The sequence below is a fragment of the Arachis hypogaea genome, chromosome 18, assembly GCF_003086295.3.
Source record: "Arachis hypogaea cultivar Tifrunner chromosome 18, arahy.Tifrunner.gnm2.J5K5, whole genome shotgun sequence".
Taxonomy (NCBI): Eukaryota; Viridiplantae; Streptophyta; class Magnoliopsida; order Fabales; family Fabaceae; genus Arachis; species Arachis hypogaea.
This window is the reverse complement of record NC_092053.1, coordinates 13,134,802-13,155,482: the sequence shown is the minus strand read 5'-3', so window position 1 is coordinate 13,155,482 and position 20,681 is coordinate 13,134,802. Positions and strand designations below refer to the sequence as shown.

At 33.4% G+C, this 20,681-nt stretch overlaps 1 protein-coding gene across 1 annotated transcript in view; it reads left to right on the top strand.

The window, feature by feature from the left end:
* The window catches only part of LOC112772398 (uncharacterized), a 54,664-nt gene extending 42,184 nt beyond the window's left edge, over nt 1–12,480 (top strand). Inside the window, exons 2-8 of the mRNA XM_025817334.3 lie at nt 8,471–8,776; nt 9,356–9,778; nt 9,997–10,049; nt 10,232–10,269; nt 10,355–10,673; nt 10,972–11,246; nt 11,605–12,480. Coding sequence (XP_025673119.1) covers nt 8,764–8,776; nt 9,356–9,778; nt 9,997–10,049; nt 10,232–10,269; nt 10,355–10,673; nt 10,972–11,246; nt 11,605–12,070 — 1,587 coding nt within the window. The 5' untranslated portion in view covers nt 8,471–8,763 and the 3' untranslated portion in view covers nt 12,071–12,480. The remainder of the gene's footprint in view (nt 1–8,470; nt 8,777–9,355; nt 9,779–9,996; nt 10,050–10,231; nt 10,270–10,354; nt 10,674–10,971; nt 11,247–11,604) is intronic.
* Nucleotides 12,481–20,681: the final 8,201 nt, after the last annotated feature.

Genomic DNA, 20,681 nt, shown 5'->3' with positions numbered 1-20,681 from the left:
TAGTACAAGAGGTTTATCATAGTTTAAATAACAGAAAAAATGGAGGATCACAAAATGTGGCCATAAAATTGGATATGAATAAGGCCTATGATCGACTAGAATGGGATTTTCTTGAAAAGGTTCTAAGAGCATTCGGGTTTCATGAAATATGGGTTAAGCGCTTGATGGCTTGTGTTAAGAGCACCCACTATCGATTCAAGATTAACGGGGAGCTTTCCAAAAAGATAATACCACAGAGAGGATTAAGGCAGGGCGATCCATTGTCACCGTACTTGTTTATTATCGCAGCTGAGGTTCTTACAATACTTATGAATGAAGCACAAGATAAAAAGCTCATATCAGGATTTAAAATAGCTTCCACTGCACCAACACTTACTCATTTATTATTTGCTGACGACTGCATAATCTTGGCTGAGGCATGTGAAGAAGAGATTTTCCAAATCATTTCAATCTTAAACAAGTATACAGAGGCGTCGGGACAAAGAATAAATTTGGAGAAATCGGGAATCACTTTTGGATCTCAAGTCCCAATACAAACTAGAGTCAATATTGAAGAGATTTTAGGAATGACTACGTGGGACTCGCCAGGGAAATATTTAGGATTGCCGGCATATTGGGGAAGATCAACGGCCGGAGTACTTACATGGATCGAAGAAAAAGTTTTAAACAAGCTAGAAGGGTGGAAGGAAAAGCTTCTCAGTCAGGCAGGTAAAGAAATTTTAATTAAAGCAGTCATACAGGCCATACCAGCATATGCAATGAATGTGATTAAGCTCCCAAAATATTTCTGTCAAAGACTTAGTTCAAAAATTGCTAAGTTTTGGTGGGCGTCGTCGGGAAAAGAACGAGGCATCCACTGGAAGAAATGGAGCTCAATAACCAAGAGTAAGAGAGATGGAGGGCTAGGATTCAAAGATTTAGAGTGCCAGAATGTGGCCCATTTAGCTAAACAAGCATGGAGAGCTATGAAAAATCCAAATGCAATCTGGGTTCAAGTCCTTAAGGCTGTCTATTTTCCTAATAGCAACTTTTGGGATGCCAAAATTCAGAGAAACGCGTCATGGTTATGGAAGAGTATTTTAATAGGAAGAGAGCTTCTCAAAAGGAAGGGTAAATGGAGTATAGGAAGCGGATCTCAAGTCAATATTTGGAGAGATAGATGGATATCGGGAGAAATCAGATCTGAAATTACTGAAAATCCAAACATTCAAAAAGTGGAGGAAATTATAACAGAAGGAACAGGGTGGAATGTATCAAAAATCAAAGACCTCTTCCCACCGGAAGTATGTGAGCAGATTCTTAAAACTCCCATAAGCATAGTAAGAAAGGAAGATTCATTATTTTGGCCCTTCAGAGAGGATGGCAACTATAGCATAAAAACAGGGTATCAAGTAGCAAAATTGGAGACACTGGAAGGTTTGAGCGAGAATCCATCTACAAGCACTGATAACCGGGAACTCTGGAAGGAAATTTGGAATATGAATGTTCCGTCGAAAATCAGGATGTTTTTGTGGAAGGCAGCTCAAAACATTATTCCAGTAAACTCTAATTTATACAAAAGAAGGCTGCGGGACAACCCAATATGTTCAATTTGCAAAAAGGAGGAAGAAACGGTGGAGCATGCGGTGTTGCTTTGTGAATGGACTAGGGGAACTTGGTTTGGTGCACAATGTCATTGCATACCCACCAAATACACAGTAACATCATTCGGTAATTGGTTGATAGACAATATTTTGAAAATCAAAAGGAGTGGAGGGGATGACCACGAAGACAGAATTAGTAGAATTGGATTTCTATCTTGGGAAATATGGAAAGCGAGAAATAAGGCAGTATTCGAGGAACAACAAACAAATCCCAAAAGCACTATCATAAGAGCTAAATTAATGGAAAGAACTCACAGAGAAGCAATAAAACAGGACAAGACAGTAACTAAAGAGTTCAAAAAAAGAAGCACTCAACAAGCAAAATGGAGACCTCCTCCTGCAAATTGGCTTAAAGCTAATGTTGATGCCGCCTTTGACAAGAAAACTGGAGATGGGGCAATTGCTGTAGTATTCAGGAATGATAAAGGGGAATTAGAGCTGGGATTCTCCGGAAGAATTAAAGCTCACTCTAGTTTAGCAGCAGAGGCAAATGCAATTAGACAAGCACTTATAATAGTGGAAAATCTGGGAATGGGAAGAACGCTTATTGAATCAGACAACCAGCAATTAATTCAGGCAATAAAATCTCAAGGTTCAATAGGAGAAATTGAAGCAATTCTGCAAGATATTCAAATTCTAAGAAACCGATTGCTAGACAGTGGGTTTACCTGGATTCCTAGGAATGGAAATCGTCTGGCTCATATAATTGCTCAGCTAACAAACTTGAACAAACTGCATGCGTCGTGGTGTATATATCCTACACAAGAAATTGCGGAAATATTAAGAAAAGATAAATTCAGAATATCTTGATAATTCAGAAAAGATAGGGTCAGTAGAGGTAAGATAACGAGGTTACCAATAGAGGATATAGGAGAAGAACCTGAAAAATCATGGGTTCAGGCAGTGACTCAACCTCTGGGGCGAAGCTTCTTGCGGAGGTGATGCCAACAGAGAGACCTGATGTGGACTTCATGAACCAAACCACGCCTTGATTCCAGACAAGATCAATCGGAAAGTGGAAGAAACCAGGATCTTAGCTTGGATGCCATGGAAGCTTATCTCTTGCTGTTGCAATTCAACGCCTTGAGAGGGAAAAGATCAGTTTGGGGTTTGGGTTTGGGCGGGTTGGATTATGGGTTTGGGTAGGGTTTATGGGCTTAGCCCAAGACCAAAAAAAAAAAAAAAAAAAAAAAACACTTGTTTTTGAGATTCTATGTTGAACACTTGTATGAATATTCTACACCTTGGCTAATCTAGCTCATCTCCAAAAAAACAAATTAAATTAAAAAAATTCTTTAACTCTTTTTTTTTTTTTTTTTAAGTTATAGTCTCAATCAATTAATTACATTCTACTCATATATTCTTTCTATTCAGATAACTTGACTTTAATAAATTTTTTATTCCATATGCATTATTGAACCACCTATAAGAGAACAAAGTTTTGAAGTTAAAATGATTTTGGACTAAAATATAGTTTATTGTAGTGGTAGATATTTAACTATTTTTTTAATAACTAGTTATGATATATAATTTGAATTGATTGAATAGTTAATAATTCACTGGTTCGTTTAACTAAGTGTCAAGAATTTGAATTTCGTTTTATACATGTAATAATTTATTATCCCACGACAAATTATTAAATTGAGTTTAGATCCACAATAAATTAATCCTTAATCTACTAGGCTGAGAAATACCATGAAAAATAATATATATAATCTTTAATATTAAAATGGAATTTTTTTCTAAAAAAATAATGAATTAATTAACTTATACTTCTAATTATAAGCTTAAAAAATATTGCTTATCATATGAATGGAGGTTTGATAGTGTTGAGAGAAAGAAAAGAAATTAAAACAAGCCAAAAAATTGTTTGGGGTTGTCTTATAAAAAAACAAAGAGAAAAAGAGGATGTGGCAAGAATTATAAAACTCAAGAACAAACACTTAGGAAAATCTCATAATAATATCACAACCAATTAACCAATACAATATACACAAAGTAGTCAAATTTTTTTATAAAATATTTGGAGGGACATGGCCCTAGCTCATTGACTCTTCAAAATTTCACCATGGATACTATTTACTTCAAAAGTTTTTTGTTTGTTTTGTGTTCTTTTTTCTAATTAAAAAGAAAGGTGGCATAAGATTTTCAAACACCTTTATTCCTATTTTGGACCATATATACCTAGACAAGTTAGGACATCTTTCTTTGTTTGAAACAATTATCCAAAGGTTTGCTCTTAGTGTTAAACCTTTGGTGATTAAAGACATGTTTCCTCCTTTTTTCTTCACCTTCTTTGACCGTCTAATTATTTTTTTCCTCCCCCCTTTTTTGGGTACATGATGAATGGTTTATTCAAAATATTATTCTTACACTAAAATCAGTCATTAATATATTTATTTATAAATATATGTGTAGTTTAATTTATTTTAAATATATATTTATATTTCAACATATATTTTATATTAGTGATTGACTTTAATGACTAATTTTAGTGTATACGTAGTATAGTCAATAACTTATTTAACCAAATAAAACTCAAGTTATTGGTGTTTGTCTATATAGAAAAAGATATGCAAGCTAATTTTGTAATAAGCTTAATTTATTATTTTCTTTTAAATAATTATAGCTACATTATACCTAATTTAATCGACTTTTAAACTTAAACTCTCTTAAAATTGACCCCTTAATTACTTTTAGGTAGTGTTTACTATTATCCATCATTGCATGTAGAAAAGAAAACATGAAACCAAAATAAAGATTTATTTATTATAAATGAATGTATGTGACTGCTGGCTTAATTACACTGACAATGAAGAGTTTCTAAAATAATGATGAACAGTTATTCAAGACTCATCTTATTATTATAAGGGATTGAATATAATAAAAGATGTAGGTAGATATATAGTATTGACTTGTATGCTTATTATTTAATTTTTTTAAAGAATATAGTTTTAATGGATTAATAATATAAAAATATTTTATATAAATATCTAATAGTATATTATCACATCACTAATTTAATTTAATTGAATAAATCTGTAACACTATTTATATTAAGTAATGATATGTGACCAGTAAAATTTAACTTTTTTTGGTTAATATTTTGTCTAACAAAAATTATTTTATAATAAATTATAAATTATAAATTTCAATAGTATAAAAATAAAATATTAATTAATATCGATAAAAAATATTAATTTTTTAATATTTTTTATTTATATTATGAGTATATCAAAATTAAAATCTTATTTAAAAATTTAAAATATTTTTCCATTGATATAAAATTATTAATCAATGTATGCATTTACGTTTGTGTGTCATACTGTCATCTTCAATTATATAAAACTCGCCACTTTGATTCCTTCAACCACCAGAACAGTAATCAACCAGCAAGAAAGAACCCATCTTTCATTATTATTATTATTATTTGTTCATCTATTTGGGTATCAACGTTTTCATAGCTGTGAAAGACGCAAACATTGTTTGCTGTTTTACGGTATTTTTTACAATTTAATTTTGATACACTGTAAATATAAAATAATCGGTGAATTCTATTCAATTCCTTCTAAATTTTTTATCAAATCAGTATTAATTTGATTCGTTCCATCTTTTCATTGAAGAACACCTCCCTTGATAAATGAAGAACATTTCTTCCCTTCCACTATTCCTTCCTACTCAAATTCGTTCCTGCTAAGTTTCGCCTTCCCCTTTTTAATTTTTTTCATGTTAGTTATTTTAGAAAATTTATACGTGTATTTGAGTGGAACGCAATTTATGCACCTTCAATAGTAGATTTTTGGTTAAACAAGTTTTGTGGGACATAACTAGATATTTGGCCTCTATACGGTGCAAAGACTCGCATCTTTCTAGAGAACTTCCCTGCTTAGATATATTGTGAAATCGAAAGGCTATGATTCACTAGTTGTTTTTTCTTTTCTCTTTGTTTTTTCCTTTTGTAAGACATATTGTGAGATCGAAAGGCTATGATTCTCTATTTCTCTGGTTGTTTTTTCTTTTTTCTTTGTTTTTCCCTTTTGTAAGACAGGTCGTTATCCTCCTATTCATTGTTGTCAAACTCTCGAGTTAACTCGTAAACTCGTACGAGTTTACGAGTTTAGATATGGAATCGAGTTGACTCGGACATAGACTCTATCCTGAGTAAACTTGGCTAGACTCGGCTAGACTCGGTCAAACTCGGACAAACTCGTGAGTTTAGGACCGAGTTAGCGAGTTTGTGTTTTTCTTTATTTTTACTCAAAAAAGCGTCATTTTGAAACCAAAAAAACACTTTTTTTATTAGGGTTACGATACCACTCCAAAAGAAATTCAAGAAAACTCACTCACAACTCACTCATCTGTGACATTTCTCTCAAGTCTCACTTTCTTCATGTTCTGCCGCAGTCGCTGTTCCCCGTCGAGCTGCCGCTGTTTGCCTGCATCTGCTACCTCTGCTCTGATTTGCGCCATTGTCTTTGTGAATTTTACCTATGTTGTCCTCTGCTTTGTATTTCTTCACATCTCCACTATCCACAACTCCATCGTGCTATCACTGTTTACAAGTTCGACTACTTCTCCTACAGTCCTATCTCTACTCTGGTTTGTGCCGTCATGAAATCCATGACTCTTTGTCGCCGTCGTGAAATCCATGACTCTTTGTCGTCGTCGTTTCGTGTTGCTGCTGCACCCTCACCACCACTGTCTGCTGCATCCTTGTCTTCGATCTGCTGTTGCTGAGACTTTATCCCTTCTTTTCTTTTGTATCCTCTATTTTTTGCATGCTTTTTGCCCTTTTTTTGAGCCTTTGCTTCTTGATTTAGTTTTTTTTTTTTTTTTGCTTTTTAAATTTTGTTGCTTCTAATTTTAGGTTATTGCTTATCGTTTATGTTAGATGGCCAGATGGTTCATCCATTCATAGCTGATTAGTAATTGATAATTTGATTAGAGTTAATTTGATTATTTGATATTGTTCAATGTTCAATTAAAGATTTAGTATTACAGATTTATAATTTTTAATTTTGTGTGTTCTATGTTGTATTTGTATAAGAATAACTATAGAGGATTTGAATGTGTATTTTAAAATATTTGTTATAATGTATGCTACTATTTTAATTTATTATGTGCTTTAAGATTGATATTATTAATTTTGAAGGATTAGAATTGAGTAAATATACATTATGTATGAATATATATATATAAAATTCATAACAGGTGAACTCGTACGAGTCTACGAGTTAACTCGCGAGTCGAGTGTAGGTCAGCTCCACGAGTTTACTTAAACTCGCGAGTTTGACAACCTTGCTCCTATCTTGTACCATTCTCCCTATATTAACAATACATTTCTTTTCAAGTCTGATATAATTTCTTATCACAAATGCTTACGGTTTTGAAATATGACAAATCAAGAGTGGACCAGGAAGTTGAAGTTTACGAACCTAGATTGGTAGGATTCATTGAAGCTAGACATCAAATATTCACTCATTGAGAGTAGAGCAGGTCCTAGAGTTGGTCCTGCTGCTTCTACTGCATCAACTAATGTCTTCCCTGAAATAGAGTTTTTTGGAAGCATGATTTGGGGAAGAAATAAAGATTCAGTTTTTAATATTTTAGTAAATTATATAATTACTCATTTTGGGCTATAATTTAATTTTAAAATAGCTTAACCATAATTAACATAATAACCAATTAAAAAACAACATGTCACAAAGGATAATTTATATATTATTATAAGAAGGGTACAATAGAATTTTATACATATATCTAATAATAAAAATTATTATCTTTTATACTAATAGTATCAATGATTGTCTAAAAGAACATATGTAATTATAAAATAAAATTCGTGCATTAAAATTTTCTTCTTCTTTTTTTTTTGGAAGAGAGGTTCTTTTTTCCTCTGAATCTTTACTAAGGTTTTTGGCTTTTTCTGTAATCTTCTTCTAAATTTGGAGGGCTTTAACTTGATTTCATTTTGTTTATTTATTTATTTTTTATATGAAAAATTAATTCAGTGTTTTTCCCTTTTTGATCAAGTGAGGGATAGGGGTGAGCACGGGTCAGTTTGGTTCGGATTTATGGTAAAATTAGAATCGAACCGTTCAAAATATAATTGGTTTGGTTTGGTTCGGATTTGCATTTTTTTGTACATGTACCCGAACCAAACCAAACCGATTAAGAATGGATTGGTTCGGTTCGAATAATTGGGTACCCGATGACTTCGAAATTCATAAAAAAAAAAACCAAATTTTTATCTTAAAAATTCAACCAGTACAATAAACATGTAACATCAATAGAAATAATTCAAACATGTTAAATACCAAATACATTAAAAATTGAACTCATTAAAATCTAAATATATTAAAAATGAATAATCATTGTCTAATGAAAAAGTCATATATATTTTTTTATTTTTTTATTTAATTAATATATGATCGGGTTCGCGGATTGGTTCGGGTTCTACACTCCCAAAATCGATACCCAAACCAATCACTAACAAAAGTCATCGGTTTAGTTTGGATTGGACCCGATTACTCGTTGGTTTCAGAATCAATTTAATTGGTTCGGTTTGGGTTCGGATGGATAATCGGGTACCCGCTACCCGTACTCACCCCTAGTGAGGGAGTTATTGAGTGGAAATGGTTTTTTCCCTGGAATAAAACGAGGTTGTTTAGTGAGCAGAAAAAACCGGCCACATCTTAAAAGCCGGATCGGTTCATGTGGTTACCGGTTCAGCCGATTTTATCGATTTTTTGTCAACCAATTTTTATGATAACCAAACCAGCTAAAATATTGGTTTTTGGTTAATCTAGTCGAACGAGACGGTTCAGTTTGATTTTCGGAACCATGGTTAAAAGTCCATGATGGAAACATTATCCAAATCCTGGTTGTTTTTCTATTTGTGGCTCATGTGTTGCAACAGCAACATCAACTAGTTGCTTCCTTCTCTGAGTTCTTTCCTTCCTTCATTCATTTTGATTCTGAATCCTCACTCCACAAGCACAACACTCTCTCACAACAACAGAGAAGAACAGAATAGAACATACATATATCAATATCATATAACTGAGTTTGAGATATGATGTTGTTTCCATACCAACAAGTATTGCACTCTCACTGAGATATGCCTTTGCTTGGTACACACTAACTCACTTCTCCCTTTCTTTATTTACTCTCATCTTATGTTATATATGCTTCAATTATAACTATGTATCTTTATTTCTGTGTCAGGAACATAATATGCATAGATATAGTTTATATTGTATTAGACATAATATATTTATGTGTGCCTTACTGTGTTTCAAGATAAGATAATATACAATATATAATATGATACTCCTTGTTATCTTTATAAGGTAAACTCATACCTAGGGATATACTTGTGTTTCAGAATTTTAGCTGTTTCGATAGTTTTAGTCATTAATTTCAATCATAAAATATTATAATACATGGTTGAGATTAAAACAACTGCAACACCCGGAACACTTAACATGTTTCCTGTAAGGTTAATTGCTATGCCCTGCATACGAATTATAAAACATTTTACACAGTCAAAACTAACTATATCCCTTCTTTTGGAACAAAATAGTTATTATTTTTAATGACGTAGCATTATGATTGGATACACTTGTAAAACTTTTATACATCGATGATACGAGTTAAATCAATAGTATATTTTATTCATTTATTTAGTTTTATTTTGATTTTGTGAGCAGAAGTTGGAAATGCACACCCTTCCTTTCACCATCCAAATCCTTTGAGTTCACAGAAGGTTCAAATACCATGTCATGGCAAACAGTCATCAGTTTCATTTGCCTTTGGTCTTGGGCAGTGTGTTCCTTGTTCTTGGAAATACTTGGACAACAAACTTAATCATAACAGTGTGAAATTCAATGTGATTAAAGCAGTTGCTGCTACCCTTGAAGAACCAAAGAGTTCTTTGGCTCCAAAGGGAAATGAATGGTATGGTCTAAATCCTAGTAATCCACCGAAGGTTCGACTTGAACCTATGAACCAATCTTCTAATGAAGATGATGATTCAGAAGAAATTGATGAAAGGGAGAAGTTGAGGAGAATGAGGATTTCAAAAGCAAATAAAGGAATAGCACCATGGAACAAAGGGAGGAAGCACAGTGCTGGTAACTAGCTAGATTCCTTCGAGCTCCATTCTTGGGCCGTGTTTGGTAAGTATTTTAGAATAGAAAACAAGACACACGGAGATGGAGATTGAGACAAGAAATAAAAGTTGTGTCTCCTATGTTTGTGTATTTCTATCCTAAGACGATTACCAAATCAGGTCATATGTCATTGTTTTGTTGTGCTTTAAAATTGGCTCAAATGTTAAATATGTGACCAGAAACTTTGCGGAAAATCAAAGAGAGAACAAGGCTTGCAATGCAGAATCCTAAGGTGATGTCATGTAAGAATATTTTTTATGCCTTTGCAATACAAAGTTCACAATATGAATTCTAATTTGGCATGGAACCATGAAACATGCAATGTAAAGTCACTTGCTAATAGTTCAATTTCATGTTGATAACATATTCATGGAACTGTGATAAGAAAGTTTTAACAAAACTTTGGCAATGCAGATCAAATTGAAGTTGATTAATAGTTCGCATCCGCAGACGTAAGTTGGTTAAATAGTTTTTAGTTGATTACATTTTATACCTATAGAATTTTTCTGGACTCGGTCTTTTTTATCGAATTCCCAGTATCAAAACAAGAGAGAAGATTGGTGCTGCAGTGAAAATGACATGGGCAAGGAAGCGTGAAAGGAGGGTGGTGCAGGAAACTTGCTGTCTCGAGTGGCAGAATTCGATTGCAGAAGCTTCTAGACAAGGCTATGGTGGTCAGGAAGAGCTGCAGTGGGACTCCTATGAAGTATTGGATGAACAGCTGAAGCTGGAGTGGATGGCGAGTGTCGAGAAAAGGAAAAGAATGCCGAGGCCACAAGGTAGCAAAAGGGCTCCCAAGACTCCTGAACAAAGGAGGAAAATTGCAGAAGCTATCTATGCAAAATGGTCTGATCCTGTAAGTGTATATATGTTAATGCCTTCAAGTTTCATTGTTTGTGGATTTTACTTGTGTCGCAAGCAAAGCCTTGTTAGTTATTCGACTATATATTAGTTGCTCTTTCCTTTTCGATTTTGTTACTTTTCTCGTTACAAAATCTTGAAAATAGAAAATACTGAAAATGAAAACAAGAAACGAAAACAAAACTCGAATTGGCCTTTACATTTTCGGCTTTTAACTTTTGAGCATGTGATTAGAAGAAGTTACTATCAACTGTGATCATGAGTCCTTACCATCTGATTTTTCGTTCAATCAGGGATATCGCAAAAGAGTTTGCAACGCTATGACCAAGGATCATGGCACCAAAGGATCCGAAACGAAACCAAGAAGGCAGCCAAGTGGTGATGCACAAAGGAGGAAACCTACAATGAAAAAAGATACTAAAATTGTTAAGCAGGTTCTGTCAAAGAAAAGCAATGCACCTCCCTATAAAGATCCTTTGGTGAGTTCAAAGCTGGCAATGATAAAGAGCATTAGAGCTCAGAGAGGTGTTACTGAAACTAAACAAGCCAATGCCATTGAACAAGCAAGGTAACAAATTGCTCTTTCCTAACTTCTAACATTAATCAATCTATGGCAGAACATTATCTAAAAATTAATTACTTCATCCGATTCAGATATCTGTTAAGAGTAATGTTAGGAAACCAACTTTTTTCAACCAACATCAGCCAATTTTTTTAAAATTATTTTGTTTACCTTAAATTCTATATCCTAAATCTTAGACCCTCGACCTTGAATTATTAACTTAAAACACTAAAATTGGCAAACTAAAAGTTGGTTTTGTATACTTTCTCTATCGATTATTTTAAAAAAAAATTGATACATTTATAACTCAGTTTTTGTTTAAGCATATAAAACACTCTATTTCTATGTTATGTAACTGTGACAGATTGTTGATTGCTGAAGCTGAGAAGGCCGCGAAGGCACTTGAGGTTGCGGCAGCGAAGAGTCCCATTGCTCAAGTTTCTCTCAGGGAAAGTAGAAGGCTTATAGCCGAAGCAATCGAATCCCTGGAATCGATACACAAGCGAGGGACAATAAGCAATGCTGTTTATGCTGCTATGACACAAACAAACAAGGAACAAGATGAAGAGTTTGAAGTTCTGAACCAACCATTCATGTTCCCATTAAATGGACACAAAACACTATCATTAAGTGATAACAACAAGTTGGTTAATGGTAGTTCAGAACTTCCTCTAACAAGTTCCAATGGCTATGCTTCATATGATGCTAGTTTTAGCAGCAAGATAGAGGAAGCAACAAGTTCATCATATGAAGAGAAGGAAGCAGAACCAAGAAGAGCTATTGTAACAAGAAAATGGATTTGTGGAAGGCTTGTTGAAGTAGCTGAATAGATAAAACAGTAGAGAGTTGTTAGAGAGGAACCTTAGCTTAGGTAGCTCAAAGTACAAACATCTTCTTTATGTTTGGTAAGTTAAAAGGATAGTATATGTGTACTTTATATTTTTCAAAGTTAGTTTGTGTCTATTAAAATAAAAAAAATAATATAATTTTATATATTAATAAATATTTATATATTTTTATATTAATTTTTTAAATTTTAAAAATTATTTTATTAAATATAATTATTATTAGTTATGTTTATTAAAAATTATTTTTAATTTAATTTATTAAATATAAATATTATAATATTTAAAATGATATATTTTAAAACTACTTTTAATAAATTACTTTTGAAAAATTTACCATCCAATTTGAGGAATAAAATGTCCACAAAAAGTATTATGATGGAGGTATCAACAAATAGTTGTCCTAGTACTAATAAATGGAAAAAAAATTATACACTGACAAAATAGACAATTAATCACTAATTCATGCAGAATTTGTAAATTTGATTACGTGTGATCGGTATAAATTTTATTAGCTTAATTTAACAGTAATTAAATTTTTAATATTTTACTTTAAAAAAAATTAAATTTCTAGTATATATATTTATATAATGACAAAAAAAAATAATTGCATCAAAATCTGTAACAAAAATTATACTCATCTCTTGATGGAAAAAAAATTCAAAAGATTTAATTTTTATAAATAAGATTCGGACAAGTAGAGTAAAAGAAAGAGAAATATTTAAGATATAATTATTAACTAATCAATTTATTAGTAATTTAATGATAATGAGATAAGATATCAAGAATAAAACACAAAAGACAGAAATATAATTATAGTTGTTAAAACTTAATTGGATTAGTCAATTTGATAAAAAAATCAGTAAATTAGACTCTAAATTAATTTGGTCCAGTATTTTAATTATTTAAGAAAGAAAATCGATCAAAACCTGATAGAAGAGATCAAAACGAATACAAATAGATCAAAAACGCAAGTCAACCATTAATAAAAGAGAACTCTTTTTTAGTGTTGATCGAAAAATATTTTCGATAAAAGTGAGTTGAATCGAAACGAGTCAACTGTGGTTTTTCGAGAAGACACGCGCGTAAGTATAAAGTTGGAGGTAATCGGCGCTGATTTGGATTTCGATTGTTTTGTTGATCGAGTGAGCCAAATCGAGTAGAAGACTTGATTCGAAGAATTGAGTAAGGCCTTCGAAAGGGTCGGTCGAATAGTTATGAAAGTGGAAAGTTAATAGCTTTTATTGCACGAGGAGATCATAGGGAATATCTACAATCATGCGGTGGAAACGGTTACCATGAGAGACTGCACTTCAAATTTGAAATATTGTATTTAATTTTAATTAATTGTAAATTAATCATCAGTTATGTAAGATTAGCCTATAAATACTAGGAAATATTAGTGAATAGGGATTGGAACTTTTACTCAGAAAAAAAACACTCAAGCACACTCACATCTCAGTGAATTCCTGAGTCTGCAATCGAGTTAACTTTTCTGTAGGGTTCCTTCCATCTTGATTTCTTTTCTTTCAAGTAACCTTTCAAGTAACCTTATTATCTCAAGTTTCTTTCCTATTTTCTTTGCCCAAGTTACCTTTCTGCACTTTAAATTTCTATGTCGAAGTTCGTTGATTCAATCAATGGAGTTTTTATTGTTCTCTTTTAAATTTTAATGCAAACTTTACTATTTTTTGCACATTTACTATTCGAAACTTTAATTTTTGCATTTCCTTCACAAATTTACAAATCTTCTCTACTTTATTTACAACACTTGTCTAATCAAAGACGCTTTGATGCACTTTTAGAAAACTGGTACTCGCACAGAGGAGTAAGTTTCGCTCCCAGATCATTAGATATCGAACCACCATCGATTTGCTAAAAATCGACAAAACACTTAGGTTCAAACTTGAGTTCTCTTACATGTACAATAACTTAACATTTCATTACATTTGTTTTTTTTTTTTTAAAATAAACTCTTCTTCCCTTCTTCTTCTTTCTCCTCTTTCTTTTTTTTCTTTTTCTTCCAAATTCGCACACACAGATTCTTTTTGTTTTTTGTTATCGTCATCACCAATAATACCTATATTTTACAAACATCTTTATTAGTTTTGATTTTTTCTGCCGCCATCATTAAATAATTTTGATTTATTTCGATTCATTTGTGTGTTAATTGAGGTTCACTTGATGCTGCTGATAAGTATTGACTAAATTTTTTATTCCTTAAGTAATTTCAGTTTACTTTTTAGTTTAATTGAGATTTATTTGGATCCAGAAATGAATTCGATGCATTTTTGTTAATGATTGAGTATTTTTTTTAGAAAAAAAGAATGAAATTATTTATTATCACTTTATTCAATTGTATTAGATTTCATTCCATTCTATTCAATTTGTCTTGAAAGTCATTTAAACTATTGGGACAAATTATTCATCGACAATACACCTGGACTGCAAATGAACTAAAAATATTATTAAAGTGAAACCATTGTATAATATTAAATGAACCGAACATTGTCCATTATATAAATTCAAATTCAATTCAAAATGTTAGTTTTTGTTAGTAAAATGTTGGTATTGTTGGTGATTACGATAACGAAAGAGAGAAGGAGAAGGAGGAGGAAGAAACAGAAAAATAGAAGGAGAAGACGAAGACAAAGAAGAAGAGTGTTAGGGGGCAGTAAATTTTGTGATTTGTAGTCATCAAGTAGCCATCAATGATATTTTTAATGGTGTGAGATTTCATCCAATGGTGTGGGATTACTCACTTTTCTTTTGCTGGTTACATGTTAGCCAGAATTTAATAAAGTTGCTGGTCCCTTAGACTTTTCCGACAAAGAAATTGTGTTATTGAAACGTGCGTGTGATACATGCTGGTGTGATGAAAGTGATTTTTGTTGAGTTTAGGTCAATTTGATTGCCAAAAATACTTGAATGTGTAGTTGGACTATTTTTTTAAATATATAATATATACAAATTAAATTATACTTTTAAAATTTATATTTATTAATTATAATTTAAACAGTTTAATCAAGAATTTATTGATTAAACCAGGAAATTAATGAACTAATAATCCTACCGGGACTTTTTTATTGATATATGCATGAAAAATTCTTTATTTTCCATAATACGCACGGATGAAAATTTTTCCTAAATTGCGTGTGGCCAATTCGCAACCCTCATTCATGAAACAGAAATAGGCACCATTTCATGCAAGATAGCCACGAGATGGGTGCTGCATCTGACACACACCATGCCAAGCTCACTAGTCACGAAATGAAGCACTTCAAGGCTGACACACACGAAGTGATATAGAATAGTGGATATGTCATGGATTTCTGAATATCTGAGAACATGCAACCTATTTATTAATCAACTACAATCATTTAAAAATAGAAAAGTATCATTTATGTTCAGTAATTTTTTAATTAAAATTAGTTTCACAATAAAATTGATTAACTCAAGATGATAAACCATTAACAATTTTTTTAATGTTATATTTGATTGATTGGTTAAGGGTCCTATCGGATGGTTGGTGATGGTAACGAGGACCTTGAATCATCCAAAATTCGGCTCATTTCAGAAACTATTGTATAGGACAAGCTCGACGTACCACACATTGCTTGTTCAGATTGGCGCAACCTGAACCGGACCACAACAAAATAAATGACCGGGTTTAGTATCTATTATAGACGTCAGTTAACAGATAGTGACACTTGATTGATAAATGTTATTTTTTAAAAGGAAAGTCTTTTTTTGTTTAAATTAAAATCTCAGCATAAATGTTAATCCTTGTTGTTAATATATTTTTATTATTATAATCATTGTCTTCAAAATTCAAACTTTATGTATCAGCTTCTAAGATTTCACTTAAATCATAGTATCCAGTCTTCATACTCTTTTTTCTCTCAATCTTAATTTTTTTTCTCTATGCTAGTTACACTTCTAGTCCTATGTTGATCAACCATTTATAATAAAATTGTATAATATAATTGTTACGGGGCTTACCTAGAACCGGACGGTGGTTGGGCTTATTTGTGAGGCCCAAGCGTTGGAGAAGGGTGGTCTCCGACTTGGTTTACGTCTAGAAGCCGCCTCCGAGTTGTGTATGTGAAAGAATGGGGGTAGTACCTGCAAAGACACTCCGATGCCTAAGTCAGCATGGGGTTAAGCAGGTTAGAATGTATTGGAACTTAGAGATACCTGAGGGGTGTCAGGGTATTTATAGTGGTGATCCAATAACCACCGTTGGAGTAGTGCCACCTTTTTAGGTGGATAACCGTCCCTTTATCTAGGAATTGTTGGAATATGGCTTTTAGAAGTGGGTTGAGAGATTTTAGGAGCAGTTACTTATTTGAATAAGTGTTATCTGCCAGCTATCTCTTGAGCCCGACTTCTTTGGAAAGAAGTAGCAGTTACTTATTTGAATAAGTGTTATCTGCCAGCTATCTCTTGAGTCCGACTTCTTTGGAAAGAAGTCTGTGTTGAGTCCGACCTCTTCTGAAGAGGTCGGTGAATAACGAAGGCCAATCCTTGGATTGGACCTTTTGGTGTATTTGGACCTGGGTCATAGCGTTGGGTTAGGGTAGGAACAGTGCCCCTACTAGAGTCTGATCTCTTTTGCTTATGAGTTGGATTCGAGTATTGAACTCGGGTCTATAGCCGACGTGATTTTTAAGACCGACGTGATTTAAATTTCTTAACTGCCAAGTCTAATCAAATGTCGCGTCCGTTGGGATTTTCGCATTTACACGTAGGAGCAGTTACATTGGTAACGGCGCGTTTCTTTAATGATCGCATCAATTTACCCTTATGCTCCTACCGTGTTATAAATACTTTTCCCTCTTTAAACGACTTTTTTTTTTGCCAAGTCTTCTTTCTAGAATTGATTTGTACAACTCGTTCTTTCCGAGTTATTTAAGGCTTGTAGGCTCTATATGATTCCGAGTTATTTAGCACATCTTGCTTAACCAAAGAATATTTCTTGTCCTAGTTTCGTACAACTCGTTCAGTTCGAGTTGTTTTGAGGATACATGACTTGTTTATTTTGAGTCCTTTTAAAGTATCAGATCATCTTTATAACCATCGAACTTCGTTACTTTATCCATTGTGTCCTTGCTCGAGGTTGAGCTTTATGAAGTCAGACTCGAGCAATCATGTAGAAAGGATTTTCGAATGAAGCCTTTCAATGTTTTGTTCAACTCGTTCATTCCGAGTTAGGTGACTTGTTTTTATATACAAGTCACTCTTTTGGAGCATAACTAGTTATATATCAAGTTGTTTTGCACGATTTGTTTTAATACAAATTGTTTAGATCATATGGTTATTTTTTACTCGATTTTGTTCAACTCATGGGCTCGAGTTGTTTTAAACCATCAAGCCGTATTATAACCATTGGACACCAATTTGAACCTCGTCGCTTTATCCGAGCGATCATTGAAAAGACCAGCTCGTAATTTTTGCGCTTTGTCGAGCATAAATTGGCGCCTTAGGTGAAGGGATTATATGCTTATTCCCTCCCCTTTCTAGTTTTTACAAGGTTGTCATCCTTGTGTATGATACAACTCATTTTACCCAAGTTATTTTGGAGGATGGTTTTTACATTTTGATTTTGTTCAAAAACATTTACAATCCTTTCTTTCATTTTTGACTCGTTTCTATACGAGTCATTTGGTTGAAGGATTTTTGTTTTGATTTTACTTTAGTGATTCATTTTGATACAAATCACTTTTAAAGCTTTACTTTTAGATAGACACGACTTGTGCTTGATACAATTTCGTTGAAAATATGGTTGACTGGCATAACTCGTTTAATCCGAGTTATCCTTATGTTGTTGTGAATACTAGAACGAGTTTTCTTGGAACAACTTGTTTTTGTGAAATTGTTCCATCTTATACGACTAGGTCGTTTATTTTTAGAACTTGTAGAGATGAGATCGTGGGCTTGAGATTTTGTATGATCCATTTGTTATCCGTGTGGATCGAGTTGTTAAATCGTATTTATGCCTCGAGGGGCATATTTAGTTAAGTTACTTTTGCGACTTGTTCTAAACGCAACTTTTCAACCCGTTTGGCCCGAGCTGTTTCGAGGTGTTTTCTTTCCAATTCGCATATGTAACTTCTTTCCACCAATTGGTTCCTCGTCGCTTTATCCAGGTGATTTCTATACGATCGGCTCGTGATTTTCGCGGTTTATCGAGATTCAATTGGTGTGTATTAATTGTAGAAAATCAATTTTCATAAGGAATTATTTTATCTCCTTATGTTGGAGGTGTGTCGCGACCTGGGTAGTTCATCACCTTTGAGGTCGGACACTTTGTAGTAGCCCTTTTCAAAGATTTCAGTAATCTTGTAGGGTCCTATCCTTTTTGTTGTCAGCTTTCCTTCGCCCGAACTCAGTAGCCTGATATTTTTTCTTATCAAGATGAGGTCTTTTACGGCGAATCTCGTAGCCATCCTTTGTCTCAAGAGCTCTTTCCTTATCCGAGTTTGCTCTCGAATTTCCGGAAGGGGGTCAAGCTTTTCTTTTTGAACTTGAGTGTTATCAACTTCATTGTAGAATTTCTCAAAACCTCTTTTCTTATCTGAGTTTGCTTTCATATTTCTGGAAGGGGATCAAGTTCTTCTTTCGTGCTCTAGCATCATTGTAGAATGTTGTCTCTGATTTTTAATAATTTTGGACTTGGCTCTCATAATAAGCCAGTGCCCCTACTCGAGGTCGAGCTTCATGAAGTCGGACTCGAGCATTCAGTCATACCATTCTTGAATCTTACTATTTGTTGCTATGTGATTTTTACAAGTTATTTTGGACTCTCCTTATGGGAGGTCGGATAACTTGTTTTATACTTGTTGTGTCAACCTAGTAAGGTCGAATACTTATCTCTTGGCTTGAGGAGGCGTTCTTACAAATCACTATCCTTTTTCAATTTGTTTTAAACAAATTATTGTGAGTTTGGGTTTACATTTTCTTCGTGTTGATATTTGATTATCATCACGCTGTCCTCAAGTTATTTTTGCGATTCGTTTTAGGTTTGCCCCTTGCCAACTTGTTTTAGTACAAGTGGCTTAATGAGGTCAGACCACGATTTATATTTATAACTTCTTACACCACTTTGGATCTTGTCACTTCAAGTAAGAAAAAAGTGTGCATTAGGAAGTAAGGTGCGCTTTCTAGCTGTAGTATCCCTTTTGTTGTAGATATGGCACAATCTAGGTAGATTGTTTTTGAGTAAGTCGAGTATGTTGTAGTAGTTCTTTTCCAAGTCTTAAGTGACTTTGTTGGGATCTTTTCATTTTGGTGTTGGCTTTTCTTCGTCTGATTTTGACCCGATGTCATATTTTAGCAAGACGAGGTCGCCAGTTGAGAAATTTCTTCGTATGACCTTCTCATGGCCATTTATGCTTGGGATCTGGTTCTTGAAGTCGTACCTTGAGAAAGAGGTCGGATTTTTTTTTTGTAAGCTCTAAGTTTATCCGACCATGTTGTAAAGTCTGACCTTTAAAAGAGGTCGAATTTTTCTTTGTGAGCTCTTAAGAAGTCGGATTTTTATTTGTAGACTTGAATCCTCAGAAGAGATCAGAGTATCTTCATAAGCTTGGATCCTTAGAAGAGGTTGGATTTTTCTATTTAAGCTTGGAAAGAGGTCGGATTTTCTTTCTAAGCTTGGAGGTTTTTGACCTCTGATCTTTAAAAGAAGTCAGAATTTTCTTCTGGTAATTTTTGAAGTTTTTAACCTCATTGTAGAGTTGATCATAAAAGAGGTTGGATTGTTCCCTTGTTGGTTCTAAAGAGGTCGGATTCTTCTTAGCAATGAGGTTTTAGACCTCATTGTAGAGTCTAACCTTTAAAAGAGGTCGGACTTTCTTCGTGGGATCTAAAAGAAGTCAGATTTTTCTTTATTAGTCTGGAGGTTTTTGACCTTATTGTAGAGTCTGACCTTTAAAAGAGGTCGGACTTTCTTTGTGAGCTCTGCAAGAGGTCGGATTTTCTTTTGTAGGCTTGGAGTTTTTGATCTCATTGTAGAGTCAAATCTTTAAAGGAGGTCGGACTTTTCCTTCATGAACTCTGCAAGAGGTCGAATTTTCTTTGTGAGCTCCAAGCTTGTCCGACCTTGTTGTAAAGTCTGACCTTTAAAAGAGGTCAGACTTTTCTTCATGAGCTCTAAAAGAACTCGGATTTTGTACAGCCTTCTCCGATCTGGTAGACTTCTTTGAAGTTGCTGAGATGGTTTCGTGGATCAGTAGATCCATCATAGGGATTCATGTTGGGATGTAGAAAATTTTTTAGGACCTTTGTACGCATGACTTCTTTAGAGAAAAGATCATCCCCTCCAATGAAGACTGGGCCTTTGTCACCCCGACTTTCTTTTTCCTTTGGATCGGATTCCAGTTTTCTTCCTGGAAGACATCCATCTTTATTGGTGTGCAAACAACATCAAATTCTACCACAGGAATATTTCTTTCCATATTCATTGGCAGTGATGTAATTTGTGAGCAACCAACGAAAGATGTACCATGAGATTTTTTTTTGTGTTATTCACTGCTCTGTTGTAATTGACATGTGAATCCACTAAAGAAAAAATTGGATTTATCACTCCATTGTC